The sequence below is a fragment of the Echinococcus granulosus genome (assembly GCF_000524195.1).
Source record: "Echinococcus granulosus chromosome Unknown EG_S00035, whole genome shotgun sequence".
NCBI lineage: Eukaryota > Metazoa > Platyhelminthes > Cestoda > Cyclophyllidea > Taeniidae > Echinococcus > Echinococcus granulosus.
Genome location: NW_020170415.1, coordinates 200920 through 219223, shown reverse-complemented (window position 1 = coordinate 219223; position 18304 = coordinate 200920). Strand labels below are relative to the sequence as shown.

Genomic DNA, 18304 nt, shown 5'->3' with positions numbered 1-18304 from the left:
TTAGAGGGTTGTAATGAATCCTGAGGACTTGTCTCCGTTGCTCACCGCCGTTGTTGTCATTGGTACAACTTCTGGGTGCGTCTCTCCCACAGTCGTCGCATTCGGGGTATCAGCAAACTCCACATGCTTTGTTTTGAGTGTCGTCGAGTTCCGCGATGGAGGAGGAAAGGGGTTTAGCTTGATGGTCTTTGTAGTCCGAACTACTGGACTGAGTTGGGAATCCACTCTGCTTCCATTTCCCTGCGGAGATCCCAGAGAAGCCAACACGTTCCCATGCCTGGGACAGAGCACGTAGTCCGCTGCCTGCACATTGGTCCCAGACTCTAGCTCCCCCATTAGCACTACTGAAGACGAAGTTATCGGTGTTGCCAACATTTGGGGGATATGTGATACTGGAACTGTGGTAAGGCCACCATAAGCATTCATGCCTTTGTCCAAAGTGTTAAACATTGGACTGCCTGAATCGAAGGATTTTTCGCTAGATATGAAAGAGGAAGAGGACTTAGGCATTCCATGAACTGGGCAGCTACCTGCAAGGTCCGCAGCTCCATGCTCAGCCATGGAGTAAAGAGGATGACTGTCTTGAAACGAGAGGATGTAGGGCTGTTGATGCTGAGTGAAGGTGAGGTCATGCGACGGTGAATATCGTGGAGGTTGTAACCGTCGGCAGTTGATAGTTCCATCTGTGGTCACCGAATGGAGTCCATTCAACGGTGCCAACTCAGTGAAGGACGTCTTAGAATGCGGTTTATTGGCTAACGCTTTAGCAACATTTTTGGGTGACCTTCGACAGAAACAGTAGAGGATTGTTCCCACAGCAATGAGAAGGATCACTATAACAACTGCTGCAATGCTAGAGTACTTGAGCACCGTGTTTGAGCTGAACTGATCCAGCCAGCCGATGAATCCTGCTTCAGTGTTTGCTCTCTGCAACCATTTTGAATCAGCAAGGCTCAGTGTGATAGTTGTATTCGCCTTTCCAAAGTCATTTTTTAGTAGACAGATATAAGTACCAACATCAGAATCGTGGATCCCCGAGAGAAATAATTCCACAGCAACTTGACCATGATAAACCTGTCTTACTCGTACTCGTGAAGTAGAGACAATGGGATTCCCATTCTTATACCACAGCACCTCATCCACAGAAGAAGCATCAAAATCACACGTGAGGGTGATATTCTCACCCACCTTTCCACGAACAATAAAAGAGGTTCGTTTTGGTCGAGGAGGACAAGCCATTTCAGAGGAAACGATTGGGTTGTTTTGTACAGTCAGAACGGGGAATAACGCACGTCCAGCTAGGCGGGGTGGAAATGCACACTTGGGATAGGCAGCGTTCTCCATGGACCCTGGTTCCATCGGCAGCAGTGGGTCGATCACATAGCCACTTGCATCAACCCCTCTGGGGTCGATGTAATACTGGGTGGTGTTGTGTCGATCCATCCACTCTCGTAACCATCGCAACGTGCAGTCGCAGCGCCATGGATTGCCAAATAGGAAAAGCTGTTTCAACTGCATTGTAGTAAATAGCCCATTAAAGGTGCTGGGGAGGGTTTCAAGATTGTTGTATGAAAGATCCAGAACCTCCAGTTTGAATAGACCTTCCAAGGCCTCGGTAGAGATATGGAAGTCCAGGCTGGCTCCAGCTAGAACCAGAGAACGCAATTTATTTCGCATGGGGTAGAAGTAGTGTGCTGGCACTCTGCCAATGGGATTTCGCATGAGGTTTAGCGCCTCTAGGGTGTTGGCACTGGTCAGCGCATTAGGATGAAAGGAATCAACGGCAAGGGTAAGGTTATTAAATCGAAGACTGAGTTCCCGAAGATTTGGGACTGGAAGGAAAGCGTCTCGCCTTATAACTGATAGTCCGTTCGAATCCAAATCTAGGTAGGTCAGATTAGGTAGGTGTTCTAGATGGCGCTTATCGAGAACCTCTATGCTCTGATGGTTGATTGTGAGTCGAACAACCTCTCTAGGCAGGGTCGGAGGGATACGAGTGAAATGGGTATCAAATCTATCACAAATGCTGGCCTTTTCGTTGTAGTCATCACCCGTCACGTAAGTGACACAGCCCTTCACCGAGTGGACTTGGTTGACGCACACAAGAAGCATGAGCAGCAGGGACAGGAGGACTAACCGGAGGAGCATTCCAAGGTCGTGTTAACACCAAGAGGCCATAGTGAAGAGCTTCGAAGACTTATCCCATCCACGGCACTGGCTACTCGAATAAGGTATGACGCGCCTCTTCATATTGTGAGCCCGTAGACCACCAATCATCAACGCCCTATAGCTCCATCCCTCCCTGATTGGTACATCCGGGCAACCAATCAAACTAGTTATGCCTACATCTCCATTGCTTTAAGGACTGGATGACCTCTACAAAGAATTCCCTTCTTTAGCAAGTCCAAATAAGTCATTTTTTACTAAAGCATGCTTCAATGCTTTTCGATAGGAAAGTATCTTAAAATTAATTTTGCCTCCTTTGGGAAAAACAGGACGAAGAAAGTTATGTAAGTCGACTTTCCTGTGTGCGAACCGTTTGCCTAGCCATTGTAAGTTGACAATTTCTCCGAGTTTGATTGATCCAACATCACAAAACGTCAAAAACCACTTTTTAATGCTTAAAGTGATTGAAGTCTTGATCAGTACCGCCGTGACCACCGGCAAGAGCAAATGGAAACACGATTGGATAAAACTTGGAGGCATTTGGGCTGTAGCCTAACTACTTTACTCCAGTTTACTATTTCTGGAAATTACTAAGTGACTAGCATCACTAGTATATAAAATGCAATGCCAGTCTGTTTCTAAGATCCTTGCCATCAGTGTAATCTTTTATTCGGTGTTAAAACTAGTGTTTCTGCATAGGACGAGTGAGAGTACAAAGGAAAATCGCATTTCTAATGAGCGAGTACATTCTTTTCTGCATCTAGATAAGCTGAACACCAATGATTGTAGTAAGTATGCAAACGACTTGACATGCCCAAATGGCCTCATCACCGCTTGGCTGTTGTTCCACTCCTTTGCTGGGACAAAGATTAACTCCTCCTTTCTGGTTAATCCGCATTTGGAGACTCTAATTGCTCAACTGTGCAGGCGCTCTGAAAAAAACATTTACACATTTTGGCGGGGTAATTACCCCTTTTAATTAGCTCGTCAAAGGAAAAAGCCCGGTCCCCGATCTTTGTGTGTGGAAAAACCCACGAAATTTCCCTGGGTTTCCCATTGATTCCACAGATTCTCAGAATCACATTTTTATAGGCCTTTCTTATCTCTTTGTAATCATGTAGTGCAGTTCGTTTTATCCCCTCTACGGCGCCAGATTTAATAAGATGTAGGCCTCCTAATATCTCCCCTACATTCATATTCATGAGACGGGGAGGGAAGATCCCATGCTCCCGCCCAAACCTCCGTAACCCTTCAACTTTTACCTGTTTGAATTAGATCTGTATTCTTATTTGCTTCAGTACACGTCCCACTAAGACGTTGAACCCTGTGAACCATTGAAAGGCATGTCTGGAGTTGTGTGGATGCCGTACCGTAGGGTCCGACGGAATTCCATTTTTCTAACAACAAAGGCTTGAATAAGACGACTGCATACACGTCAACTGTTAGAGTCGTGTATTTAAGACATAAAACATCTTCAACATTTGCCACTTTCTACCGGCACATCTGTTCATCAGGCATGGGGAGCAGACTGCGAAACTTTTACCGTCTAGTCAGTACCACCAAAAATTCGCATGCCCTTGTTCATAAATTTATCTTCCACTTAGCTTAAATTTGCATGTGGGAGTGCCATAAGTTGAGGCTATACGAGCAAGAAATTGCATCCAACATCAAAACTACTACAAATCCCCCCGAAAATAAAATTTAGTCTATTTAATTTTATTTATGCTCTAACCTGCCCGAAAAATCGTGGCGTTTATGGTCCAGCCGCGTAGTTGAGGCTTGGCGGACAGTCTGGCTACCACTCGCCAAAATAAGGCGGCTTTCGGAGGGTGGTGGGCAGAGTGCATTGCTTTGATTAGTCAAATTAGTCTCGTGGGGATCGGGCCAAAATCGGCATCGCCGTTGCATGGCCCAGACCGTGGCAGCGCCTGTCACCCCTGCCGACTACTTCCAGTAGAATGGTCAAGTGTCATGGCCCGACTTCTGTCTTGATGATTGTGAGTTGTTGTTACTGCGACAGTGGTTGTCTGAACTGTCGCGTCCATTAGTTGACGCTGAAAGGTTGTGTCTGGTTTCCCGAGATAGCATGCTTTCCAAGCCATTAAAATGAGCCATTTAGAAGTGCGTCCACGTAAACGTTATTTGCCGTTCCAGCAATCATGGGGCAGAACGAAAAGCTTCACGTATTTTATCCTTTCAAGTAAATCAGCCGGAGGAGAGAGGTGGGACATTTCCGCGCTGATAAAATACCTCCATTTCCAGGTTCAAAATAAAAAAAGGAGGATGAATGCTTTAATTTGATAATTAAATTCACTCCGCTAAAACAGAGACGCCATTTATCAATGTAACCACGGTTTCGCTCAAACCCTTTGCCCATAACCATCCTCTCTTTTTTTCTAGGCAAAATTAAGCATTAAGAATGCATAAATTGGGTATGAGAATCGTCTATTTTTATCTACTCAGGGTATTTTTACAGGAGGTAACCATTCACCTAACTAGCCGCCATACACATCACCCGGGTAGTGACATTTGACAAGTCAGGCTCCCACCAAATGACGGAGATCTTTACTGAGCAGTTGATGGGCAGATACCCAGCAGACTTTGCTCAAATAAGAATGAGTATTTTTCGTCACAATCGTCAGGTTTTGTAGTTGCCTTATGGCGGTTACATCGTTTCAATATGTCCTGCACGATGACATAAAGATATGACCCAGGCTTGGTCTAGCTGCGTTATAAAACTTAAGCGAGTCTACAGTTTGCCAAACACCAATATCTGAGTGTTCGATGGAGTACGTTGATATAGCGAGCTGTTAGAGAACTCGGTCAAGGTATACAAACGGCCATTTAAAACCCATTGTACGTATTTTGGCAGAGTTTTGTAGTTACAAGTCACCAAACCTTACTAATTCCTACCTACTGTGAGAATGAGCTTTCAAAAACGCCTGAACACAGCACTTCAAGAAGTTCAGGTTATAGGAACCGGAGGGCAGACTGTTAGGCCCATTGAGACTAGGGCATTTCAAACGTTATCGTTCTTCAGATATCCTCTTCTGGATGTAGACCTTGAGATCCCGTGGAAAGACCAGGGATACATGACATTTTCCTATGGCTTTGCGAACTCGTAAGGACTACAATTAGCAAACCCTTGGACTTGCTGCATTCGACGCGAAAATTCAACATACACTAGCAACATTTGAGAAAGTTACAATCTCAAAATCATTTTGATAGTTTATCTAATTATCTACTCAGTTTAGAAACACATCACCCATCGTTCGTGTTGGATTTTGGGCTTCTGGGATGGGACAGAAAACTCGTATACAATTTGCTCCAAGCTGGGATCTGTGTTGCGTAGAGGAGTCCTTTTCTTTGGCAAGTGACGCAGCCTCTGCTATTTGTGCAGTAAGGCAAATGAAAGCGCCCGCTCTGTGTAAGGCGTTTGATTAGCTGTGACAAAATCTCGGGCGTGCTTAGGCACCGCCTTGCGTGACCTCAGGCTTCACGCCAAACAAATTCTGAATTCCCGCTCCTCCAACCCTTTTAGTAAGGGTTGAAAAGGAGTGGACTTTTGAACTTTTCGTCTTAGCAAACATCGGTGCTAATTGAATAAATAGTCACTTTTTACAGGAAGAGTTGGGACAGTTCCCATGTAAATCGTCGCAGGAATGCATAAAAAGGAGCGTTGTTTAGCAGGAATTGTAGACAAGCCGCACAGTCTAATTAGGGGTTTGGATGAGAGTATGTTAGCAGTCAAAAAATTGTAGACACAACTAAAGGAGAGAGATAAGGATTTACTTTTTCTTTCGTGTGATAGGCTGGCAAAAAACTGGGAGACCAGGCCTGCTAATTACAGCGAAGGTGAAGGGAAGCAACTTCACTCCGAAGGGGAAGTGCCTGTGGGATACCGTTAGAAGGTTGTAAATAATTGTCACTGATTTTGGCTTGATTAAATGACTGTTCGTTATGACACTTTGGAATTGGTAGCATCATGGCTAGACCAAGGAAATGTTGATAGACCCGAACATGACCCGAAGGCCATACCATCTGGCGGAAGTAGGATAGCTGAGGTGTGGGTACGTGCGTAACCAAAACGCAGGGCTAAACAAACAAAGTAAAACATAGACCCTCTCGCCTTTTGGGCGTCGTGCTGGACACTCCTCAAGGTCAACCTCCAGAGTCGGCTATCACAACGTATTCTGTGCTCTAACAACCGCGCCGGTCGTAAAATTTGAGTGTAGCTGAGAGGATACTCGACGACAACGTCAATGATCCCTCTTGTCAATTCCAGTGGATCTGGAGTTTCGTCCTGTTTGCTAAACGTCTTTGAGGAAGGAGGAAAGTGCATACCGTCTCCTATGCCCGTCGCTAGTCGTAGTGACCACTGACCTAAAAGCCGAGTCTTGCATTAAGAGACGGGTGTAACTGCTTTAGTTTCAACAAGTCACCTAGATCTTTTCATGTGTTAAATTTCTGTTGAATTTATTTGTTTCATTTTAAGGATCTCTAAGACCGATCCGTGACATAGCATTAAATAAAGTAAACTTCTTGATCAGTTTTTCCAGGCGGGAGTGCTTCATGGTAGGGATAAATGTATTTTAAATTGCATAAAGGTATTTACTGATGTTTTATCAAAGCTTTATTTCCAAAAGTGTGGAAGAACCCAAAAATCGTGCCACCACATTCTCCGATTTTACTGGTGAGCAATTAAGGATACTCATGGTTTTGCAAGCGAATTCGACAAATCCGTGAAAGGGAACTGACATAATTGTTGGAAAAAATTTTGTAACCAAAAGAAGTTTATGGGATGAGCATCTGCAGTGACTACTGGAGGACACGACCTCTTCCTCTGATTGGCTGATTTTCAGCTTCCGCTTCGATGTTGTCAGAGTTCAAGAAAGACCAATTAAAGATTTTGAGTAAAAAACACATATTTTCTTAAAATTACCAAAAATAGCTGCTTTACGACATGAAGTGAATGAAAAAGTTTAGTTTCCTCTCTATCCCAAAATTTTGAATTGGGTTGCCACTTTGTCAAGACCCGTTGATCAGTGCTAAGTGGATGAGCGGGAGAGAAGGGGCCTGACACCACCACCTTAATTACCTCACAAAAGTGTTCGCACACAGATAAATCGGCAGTTACGATAATGTCAGCCCAGTAGGCCGAGAGGAGGAAGAAAAGGCTAGTGAGGAGTTGTGTGCCAGGTTTAATTACCGCCTTGACTGTAACCAGTGCGCTCTGGCGTAGTAATTAGTCTGGTCATGCCGGGTATGTGTACACCTCGCCTTAGCTTATTTTTCATTTAAGGCCGCCTAACAAACCCCTTCCCCTCCTCCCTTTCGCCTGCATTTCCCAAGGCCACACACAAGTAGGCCCATCGGTACACAAGTGGGTGACCTGAAGCCATCAAAGTGCCGATCGACCTGACCCTCTCCTCGCCGTATAAACAGGCTGGCTTATGCCTACGCCGCTCTAGTATCGCGTCGGGAAGACCTGGCAATCCGCCACAGTAAGCACTTAAATTGCTTCTGGATTTATTAATAGTCACAGGACCATTTTCTCCATCGTCTTCCTACTAAAAACTCCTTTTAAAAGTGAGTCAGGGAAATAACTCGATGCCAAAGGAAAGCAATGTGGAAGTGTAGAGGAACCATTAGCAGTAGAGGAGACGATTTCTTTGGCTGCGCTAATTATGGATGGATTCAATTTTGAAACAAACAAACAAAAACAAACGCTAAACTAGAGCTGCAACTTTATCCTTAAAGAATGGCAGTTTTTTCCTTCTAGAGCTCGCACAATGGCATTCAAGTAAGTCCGTGTGATCCTTAGGACCCCTATGTCATGGAAAAAGGTAAAAAGCTGTCTGCTTTTTAAAACGGAATTCAAAAACTCCACCGACAGTTTTTAGAGGCTTAAATGTTATACTGGAATAAAATTGTAAAACAGTTGGACGTTTTTACTACCGTTACGGATGGGAGGGCTTATTTACCATCAATAGTACAGCTTCTAAGATAAATGTTTAAAAACTTTACATTCATTAACATTTTCCTCGCCATTTTGTACACAAAGTGATGCTCCGATTTCCCTATCCAAATCCGCTAGTTACTATTGGACAAATCCTTGATGGGCGGTTCCACAAACCCGTGTTACGCCGACGGGTTGGTCAAGACTAGGATAAAGGGTAAGTGTAAGGTGTTCAAAGTATGAGGACGAGTGCATATTTTAGTGACTGAATTGGTCAAATCGGTAGCTGGAGTTGTGGAACAATGAAAACCTCCCGAGTGTAGTGGTCGTGGCCTCCTTTGGGAGCCCAGTGGCAACCCAGTCAATGGCATCAACGTACAGTCGGATACGCACTCGGCGTTGAATGTAAATGATGACATAATGTTTCGACAAGTAGGCTAAATCGAAAGCCCTGCCCGAGACCAAATTGAGAGCTCTGTCGAGTTCCTTTTACATTTGTTATACCTACCGTTTTTTCTCGTGACGATATCTGTGAATGGTCACATATAGCCTTCGAGTGAAATGACTCGTTTTAATTACTAAAATCGCCCAGTTTTCACTCCATCGGTGTCATGTTGTTTTTCCACTTTTTAGTATCGAAAACCAGAGTAGAGGTCTCTTGTGTCAATGAGGGATGAAGGATCTCCACTCTGTGTGAGTGTGTGTGCGGTGGGAAGGAATGTGAGGGGGAATGTCATTTGTCTTGCCATGGAGAGAAGAGGGAGGGGGGAGGGGGGAAGGGACACATTTAGCATTAATTTCTCCTTTAGAAGGAGGGGGGACTGAAGGGTAGTTAGACTGGCACCGCGATGCGTGGCATCGGACGAGGTGGCCACTGCGAGGAGGCGAGCTAAGGCGACAACTGACGCGAGAAGACGCGTTGCACTCGTTTAACAAGCACGCCTTCGTCCGAATGGGAGATATTTTTGGAGGTGGAGGAGGAGGAGGAAGAGGAAGATTGCTTTTTTCCCTGCATTTCTGCTGCTGCTGCTTCTGAAAAAAGAGCAGCTGTTGTGTGCGTGTGTGTGTCGGTTGCTATTGCGGACCCCACAACTGAATGACTTGCACGCAGCTAATGATCTAAATTCTGGAAACACGAAACCACCATTTTACCTTCACCTCCACCTCTGTCTTCCGTCTTTGTATTGCATTCTTGCCAAACTCCTAATTATTTTCACACTTGGTGCAATTACATCATACACCTAAAAGGCTTCACCGAGGTAACCAATTGCTGTGCTGTGGACCTTACCAGCCCCTCTTTAAAACTTTGTTTAAGCCCTACAGAACTACCTAGAAACGAACATGCTGTCACTTCAAGTCTCCAGTCACCTTTGAAAACATCTGCCCAAACAAAGAGGCGCTTCCAAGGCACTTTGATTTCCCGTCAAGCGTGCTGCTCTAACCAGGGACCTCTTCATACAGGAGATGGGCAAAACTTGCGGCCACAAATGAGCGCTAACGTACGTGGATTTCATAGACCCCAGAATAGCCAGATAGCCATAAAGTAAAGCTGATTTTCCTTCCTGATTGTTTCCTTTTTGCTTTCTGAAAGTGGTGGAGCAGGAAAGAAGTTGTGTACCAGCGCGCAATTGTGCTTGTGCATTTTGCCTCGGACACTTCGTTCATTTAAACAAAGAAATTCTCTCCCCCAATTCATAATTATTCCGATACCTATTGAAAGAGCTAACCTGATGATGGTATTTCTCTAAAACGAACGAGCATGTTTGTGTGCAGCAGGCTGCAAAAATCAGCTAATTTCATCGGTGTTTTGGAAGAAAACATGGTTTTTTCTCGAAGGGAAACATGGGAACTGCTGAATTGTGCTAAAGCCAACTGTTTTACCACTTCATCCCATTCATCAATTTAACGCAGAATGCAATTTTCGGCCTAAGTTTGTATAATAATGTCCAAAGTAAGGTAACTTTTTGATGTGAAGGCAAATTGTGGAGGTACTTAAAGAGTTTCAAATGATGCATTGCAAAGTCAACAGATCTTGTCAGATTGTTAAGAACGTTAAAACATGTCAGATCTAAGTGATCCAGATCTTCGACGATCGCGGAATGGGATTCCGGTGCATCTTTTCTCAAGTGGAGCGGTGACAAGGGTGAGGTTTGCTGACCTAAGCACCACGGTCAGTTGTTAAAAAAGGCTTCATTTTAGATTAATTGCATTCATTGTCCCAACAATCAAATTGGGGAAGCCTTAGAGGGAATCAATTTTGTTGCATGAGATCAGGAAGGTGCGTCTGATCAAATGCTACTTATACGACTGATAAGTAAACTGCTTTTGCAGTCAGGAAATTGAACAATAAAATGAGGACTTGGGGGAATTATAACCTACCGCAAAACATTGAAGAACAGGAAAATCTAAAAGAATTCTCCACAAAGAACCGTCTTCGAGGAAGGGTCTGTTGACTGTAGAGCAAGGCTTTGAAATAAATATTTGTCCAATTAAATTGCAAACAATTTTGGTCCACTCTTACTCTTAGGCTAAATTTTGTGATGCTTTCAGGCCAAATAAAAGGAAGCATTATTCTAAAATAAGATAACCATTTCCCCATTTTACTGTTATAAATAAAAGTGTGCAAAATCACGGAGTCATTTAAATTGTGACTGCTAAGCAACAGTAAAAAATGAATCTGTCAGTGATTTAGCAGGTTAATAAATCATTGTTTGAACCCCCTGATCACCTCCAAACTGGAAACAAAGGGGTGAACAAAAGTGTTATCCTTTTTCTTCAAGCGAAAGAAAACGAAATTTATATCAAATGCGAATTTGAAAGATACCACATTGTGTATATTGTCAATGCACCCGACAGGAAGCGCACCTCACTACTCCACGTCTTCTGTCAACACCCTGGGAACACCAGGACTTTCTCCTCTCTTTTATCTGTAATATTCGGATTATTTGTTTAGCGGGAACTGAAAGTTCCGCCTTTTTACTTCCGCTAGTCGGCATGGCCTTTAAGCCATGCTGTTAGTCCCTAGCCCTACTATACGTCGACAATACAGAACGCCCTGGTATTAAGCCTTCTTTCGCCCTCAGGAAAGTCTTGACGCGCCACATTGGCGGCAGTGAATAGCAAACCCGATCCTAAAGGACAAATACTTTAAGCTTCGTTACTGAATGCTAAACCTCAAATTGACGGAAGAAGGGCATCTATTCCTAATGGGACAAAATGTAACTACCCCTAAAGGAAGGGTTGAAATTGACGTCTACCTTCACAACCACCCCAGTCCTGTGTTCTGCAGAAATGCTACTAGCGACTAAAGTGACACTAAACGTGGCCGTGAACCATCTGAAAAAAGTCGTTACGTAGTTGCCTACAGTACATGCACATGAGGATGTCAATGAAGTGAATACGCGATACCTCCTTCACCTCTTTGCTGGCTGGATCGAGCCTGGATAAACACAGAGCTGGGCAGCAGTGAAGTGAGAACAAAGTGGCAGGAAAAGTAGGCACAAAACTTTATTTCTATGAAACAATGTCAAACACCGTCCCTCGTGAAATGGCTCTGCCTTGAGGTCAGTGTTCTTATAATTACCGATGATCTGCACATTCCGACCTTCCCCAATACAGATCCACTTAAGCTGTCACGGGGTATCGGTGAGGTTACGCTCAAACATCACCTCAGTTGGATGCAAAGTAGATGACTCTTGTGGTATGCTTGTTAACGTATTTCTTATAGCACCGACTACGTTTTGATAGATGACGTGGTGGGTTGACCAAGAGCAGTGCCGGGGACGACGCTTCAAAGAGGAGAGGCGGGCCATGCAATGCATTGATTGTTTAACTCTACGCTTTTGCTGCGCAGGCACTGAAGGCTCCACCATTGTACCTCAGCTGGATGGAATGGGATAAGAGCCACGGCAGTAGCTTCTTTGGCCCTTCTTTACACAGTTAATGCATATTTGACCCTACTATTATTAATTCTTTTTACTTCGGGGAAGACATGGGAAACTACAAATCAATTTTGTGCTTTTTTAACCCTTTTTTAGTCTAAAACGCTAGTTGAGCACTTCATTTACACCTAGCATAAACTTAAAAGTCTACATTTTCTGCTTCTGCATCAGTAATTTCGGATCCCCTCGGAAGAGACTTCCAAAAGCCATAATAACAGCTCCACGCCCTTCATTTTATAATCAAAGTGATTACATTCCCGTGAAGATGTAAGTTCCTTAGGGAAATTGTATACATTACTGTCTTTGATATTTTCTCTTTTATCGCTGTGCGAATCTCCCTGTAGGTTTGGCGATTGTAGATTTGCAGTAGCCATTGAAAAGGCATGTTTTAGTGGCGAATTTTTCTTTACTTTTGACCAATGATTCGACAGAGTTGTGACCAAAATAAAAACTCCACCTAAATTCAAAGGCTTTAGAATTTAACCAAACCGCACTCCACGCTACACTCCACCTTTTCTCAAATTGCATAACATTTAACTTCGAATTTGAGCAGAGAAAGGAGACATTAAGTAGAGTTTATTAGGAATTTTATTCATTTTCCCAACTCATTTCGGCACGAGGTCCTTTGATATTTATCAGCCCAGGTGGGCTCATGTAAACGCCTTCACGCAATTTGAAAATTTTTTATGCGAAGTTATACACCACTAAATTAATCGCGTAGAGTTGCCTTTTAACTCTCAACAGCATAACACAAAAGTACAAAATCTCCAACTTTATTGTGTGACAATTTACGTATGGAAGTGCGTAGAATTCACGATACATGCGGGTATGCAATGCACCCGTCCATAAATCTCCTCAAACTCCCAAAAGTTTAAACTTAACAGCGTCCTCGCAGTGATCATTCGAGAAAGAAGAGTGCAAATGGAAAAAAGTGTGCCTGCGATGCTTGAGTTAATGGAAAAGGCTAGGTATGGTGGCAATTAATAGGTGCTGGGGTAGTTGCCGCAGGTAAAAGTCATTTTTTCCGGCCTTTTGTTAAGAGACGCTATAGATTTTCCAATTCGTAGCCTATGCCCTTCTTCCGGCACGTTAAGATTCAGCTTTCAGGATGGGAAATCAAGGCGGTCATCCTTCAAGATGGGGCTCACTTTCGCTGTCACTAATGTAGCTCTGGTGACAAAAGGAGACATGATACTGGGCTGCCACCTGAACAGCTGCTTTGGGATTTTCTAACTGCCATGGTACTTTGGCAACAGCTTCTTCGAGAATAGGTAAAGTAATAAGTCGGTGATGCCGCGTAGTTTGCATGCTTGACATCCTGTCGAAGGGGAGGGAAAGAGAGATGGAGATACCGACTTCTCCCTATGGCCCGTACTCGCCAAGCTATGACTACCATCTAACCCATAACAGTGAAATAAAGGAAAATGACAGGACGGAGGATAACTCTAGGAATATCCCTTACTTACTTCACCGGCATCTCCTTATCATCTTCGTATTTTAGGACCAATTCTGTGTTTCAGTTTCCGCATCATCACGTCCTGAAGCATTTGGTCAAAGCCCACATGAATGAGCTTCAACTGCCTTGCAATTTGACTTCCATGAAGCGTTTTTCCAGTTCCTGGTGGTCCCAGCAACGCAATTCTTAATGAAGGTGGTTGAAACGAATACCAGCGCTATACAAGATCCCTTCTAAAATTCCACACTCTCATTGCGGTGAAAAACTGCCAAACTCACCTTTAAGAGAGGCTGATAACCACGGCTTACATATTTTCCAGGATTGGCTATAAATTCTGCCATATCCTTTTTACTGCCGAGGTAGTAAGAGACCTTTGTAGGTGGCCACAAGCTCGAAGTCACCGGATTTTTAAGCCATGATAATCGCGGTAGGCAACCGGGCAAAGTAGCTCGTCTGACCAAGTTTTCTATTCGGGCTCCTATTCTGATTTTCTCGGCTTCAATTTCCTATTCCTCTTCGCTTTCCTGGAGGGAGAAAAATGTAGAGGAAGGCTGGTGGTTGTCTAACTAGTTATTCTGAATCGTGGTTGCTACAAACTAACAACAAAGCGGTCATTATCGAGAACATTAAGTCCGCTTACAATCAAGCGCCTACACGTACATCTTCAGCTCCTTCCACTTCCTCCTCTCCCTCTCCTCCCTCCCCCTCTTTTTCTTCTTTTTACTCCTCCAATTCCGCCTCATCAGCTTCTTCGAGAGCTGGGTTGCACTCCAGATCACCAGTTTCCTCAAATCCTTCGATTTCAGCTTCGACCTCCTCATCCAGCATCTCCTGGGAGGATTCTTTTGCTGTGAACGCAAATAGCTCTAAGAATAGTGTGCGAGAATGGGGTAGGAATGAGATTCAGCCCGGCACGGCTCAGAAGGTATGCAGTCCAGCGGAAGTACGATAGCGGAACCTCAAGCTTTTTGTTACAAAAATAGAGGGCAATACAAACAGCCCCAAAACTTTTAGTTTAAAAGTCTCCCTAATGTGATCCTACAAAAATGAAGAGTGCAAATTTAAAAAATTAGCCCTTGCTGTTTGAGGTGATGGGAATGGCCATCAAAAAGTGACACTACAAACCGAAATGCAATGCAAACGGAAAGCGCACTGCATAGTGCATCGTAAGTCCAGCTTAATGGCATGGTTTATGAGGCTAATCACCTCCACCATCTAGCCAAAACGGAAATTTGTCAGTTTTACCGGGGGGATCCTACAGCACAACATGACCGTACTGACGTTTGTGAGGTGGAACAAGCCCGCTCTTTCAGACTAGAGATAAAAAAATCGACGACGAGGATGTAGTAGAGCCACAGGACAAAAAAAGTTGTGTAAATACTCAATTTTTTAGGTAAATTTGTGCACAGTCCCCAAGACTTCCCCAAAGATAAAAGAAGACAAAATACTCTGGTTGGTTATTTATTGTCGACCTACAGAAGGGTTAGGTGGGTCAGCTAACATGACCCAGAAGCCATCTCACCCAGTGGAGGTATAATAGCGGAGCAATCAGTAGCCTGTTAACAGTAGGGAGAGCTTCCGCCTCTCGACTTCAACAGAAGAGGGTCCTAACTTGATTTCGAATTTATCGGTAAATGTATTGCCCCTAGCCTTTACCGAAATCGAAAGAAGTCATAATACTATGGCAGAATACGTTTGCCCACGTAGGAGAAAGGCTAGTAGGCTACTGGTCTGGCCCGCAGGTCATGCCGCCCAGCAGAAGTACAATGCTTTCGCCCTTAAAGGCCCCGTGAAACCAAAACAAAGAGCTAACCCAATTATCCAAGCATTACATAGTCCCTCTTCTTTTAAGCGTCATCCCCAGCTATTCCCTTGGCCAACTTTTCGCATAGGCCTCCAAACGTAGTCGATGCTGTAAGAGAAACACCCGCGAACCACAGCGTCACTCATTAAAATTGCTTGCAACGTAGGAGATATCTGACTGCCAAATTACTGATCCCTTTCGACAGCCCTACTGCATCTAAAGCTTCCTCCTGTTGTGAGTACAGTGGTGGGGGAAGGGGAATGCGTTAGCTATCTCCTATGTCCATGTCTAGTCATAAGAACACAGGCCTAAAAGCAGAGTTGACCCTTCAAGTGCGAAGTATAAACAAGTTCAAAGGTAATATCCCAAGAGATCATATCATTTTGACTTGTTTACAATCATCCCCACACGCCTCAGAGAGGTGAATAATCTTTCCGGCATGTAGTTTAAGGTCAAATTTACATGTTACCTAAAACAATGAGAAAAATTACTTTCCTGCTATGATGTATCACACCACAACGACAATGTTAGGTATTTCAAATAAGTTTAATCGCTCGAATGTCCAATTCAGTGGCCGAAATTGCCTAAAATACCTAACCGAATTGTAAATTGCGTGTTCAAGCTTAACTTTGAGCTCTGTGCAGCTATTTATAAGTCCGACCAAAAACACGGTTTTATGGATCTGCAACATCGAAGTAATTTGTTCGCCAACTCCGGCAGAATTCTAATCAAACTAAATTCTTTCCCCTTTACGTTTGCCGTATTTTCCGCCAGAGGAGGAGATGATGACACCGATGCGACCGCAGTAAAAAACCTCTCTCCCCATTCAATTGAATGCCATCTGGTGGAGAGAAGAGACACAAACCATCTGGATACACAATTTTCCGACTCCTCCGCGGTGGTTTTGTTTCTCTTTGCCATCGATAATGTACAGGAAAAAAAACTTGTAGGGAATAACTTTTCTTTTTTGACTCCATCTTCCTATAAGGCACTTATCAGCTGCCTCTGCGAAAATTCAAAATCCAGTGATTATCGATTTTTGTCATATTGATTTTTATGCCATAAGGCAGTTGACACGCCATTCTTTGCATCTTTTCAAATGGGCAATACGCAAGGCTCTGATCTACACCATGATCAGGTCCCAGGGCAGCGCAGATCAGTAAAGTCAAAACGCAGGAAAGAAGCGCTCCGTCAGAGGGAGGAGAAGGCCATTCAATGTGGAATTTTGCTTCCTCCCAGTCCGCAAGACTTGGCTCGTCAAACTGTACGCCACTCAACAAAAATAATTCAGGTTGGGACAAGACCACACTTCCGAAACCGATCAACTATAACGGAGATCGAACTCAAACCTATCACTTCCCCTATGCGAGGTGCTTTGAGCCCCAAGTCGCACCACCAGCACCATCACCATCACATTAGGCATTCTGAAGATAGGCATCGTCGCCTATCCAACCCCTTCATGCATTTACAGGATTCTTACCGATCCCCCACAATGCCTTACCTAGAAGTTATGCCTGGAACATGTATTTTCACAACAAAACAACCACTATACTTTGACTTGCCCAAAATGGGGCAAATGCCACCCAGATGGATGTATGGAGCTCCACAAATGAACGATTTTGCTTCTTTTCAACAAAGTATACCTCAACCGAAGCTGGAATCAGGCGATGATATGTGGCAAGCCCCGCCACCTGTGGATGTATTCGAGCCATTTATGCAACCACAACCAACTAATAGAACACAACATGTACAGATTGTTGAAAAACCCGAAATTATACCACCATCGGTGATGGAAGGGTCCCTGCCTTGTGTTCTTCGCAAAGCACGATCATGGCACGGTTCCCTTGATCATCAAAGTGACGAGAGATTTGGAGAGAAAAGAAACCCATTGGCTATGTCAATGGACACCATTTTGCTTCCAGCGCGGTCGCGTCGAAGTTCATCGCTCAATCCACCACTGAAGTCACAAGTTTTTCCCAAATTTTACTCGGATACTTGTAACCCATCGCCGTATTTCCCAATGCCACGTTGTCCTGACAACTTTTTAATCCCTGACACAAACCAATCCAATCAATCCTATGCGCCCATGAACGTCGGCAGAATGTGCACTAGCACCGAGTACATACCATCCTACAAGTTGCAGTGTCAATGCTATTCAGTACCACAATTCACCAGCCCAGTGCTCTATGGACCGCGTTCGGGTCCCATGATTCCAGCATTCAGTATGGCGAATTTGAATGATCGGTCTATGCGAGGAATGTCGCACTTCTCCAGAGCCAACTCAATGCGGGCTTTCAAGACAGGAATGATGGAGGGTGAAAGACGACGTCTGATGGGTTTTGGGGTGGTAAATAACAGCAACGGTTGGTCCAATCCTACTTCTCCGGCTCGTGGAGGTCTGACAAAACAGATCGGCCCTCTTAGTGACACCTTGGAGAAGGTGGCCAAGAATCCACCGCGTTTCAAGTCCGTTTCCTTCGGACAGCCCAGTCGTTTTCGCTTCTACTTGAAGGAGTCGCCACAGGTGACCAAGATCCTTTTAGACACCGAGGATCGTCGGATTCGTACCATCTGTGATCGTTTTCAGTGCGATTTGGAAGTGTACTCAAAAGTGCCCAAGTCGGGTTTTTTGCAGTATGCCATAGACATAACCGCACCGGACAGCACCAGTCTCTACGCCTGTTCGAGGAACCTGGACTCCGCACTCGGCTGGTTCCTCACTGCGCAACTCACCGCTGCCCGGTATCTCAAGTATTAAATCAAGCCCGATTGAAAGGAGTTGATACCTTTCCCTTTTCACTATTTGAAATTTGCTAAAAGATATAATAAATTTTACATTCACTAGCGATAGAGATACTTTGGCCTTATATCTACAAATCCTGTTATCTGTTTAAGCGCGGTTAGCTGCGATAAAAGGGTGAGGAATCAGGAAAAAACTAACACCTTGATAGCCCTATTCAAATTATTATCGTATCCCA

At 44.2% G+C, this 18304-nt stretch overlaps 3 protein-coding genes across 3 annotated transcripts; 1 reads left to right on the top strand and 2 right to left on the bottom strand. All coding sequences in view use genetic code 11, as the record gives it.

Moving 5' to 3' along the window:
• On the bottom strand, positions 1–2148 carry EGR_05054 (Leucine-rich repeat transmembrane protein FLRT1; the record flags this gene model as incomplete). Its single annotated transcript, XM_024494303.1, has 1 exon — positions 1–2148. One exon carries the CDS (start codon positions 2146–2148, stop codon positions 1–3), a length of 2148 nt encoding a protein of 715 aa, XP_024351252.1.
• Positions 2149–8000: 5852 nt separating this feature from the next.
• EGR_05053 (hypothetical protein) lies at positions 8001–16303 on the bottom strand (the record flags this gene model as incomplete). The annotated part of the gene is made up of 5 exons (XM_024494302.1): positions 8001–8085; positions 9629–9780; positions 10647–10776; positions 12283–12523; positions 16141–16303. The coding sequence occupies 5 exons, from the start codon at positions 16301–16303 to the stop codon at positions 8001–8003; spliced, it is 771 nt and encodes a 256-aa protein (XP_024351251.1).
• Positions 16304–16425: 122 nt separating this feature from the next.
• Positions 16426–18084, top strand: EGR_05052 (hypothetical protein; the record flags this gene model as incomplete). The annotated part of the gene is made up of 1 exon (XM_024494301.1): positions 16426–18084. The coding sequence occupies one exon, from the start codon at positions 16426–16428 to the stop codon at positions 18082–18084; it is 1659 nt and encodes a 552-aa protein (XP_024351250.1).
• Between the last annotated feature and the right edge of the window lie 220 nt (positions 18085–18304).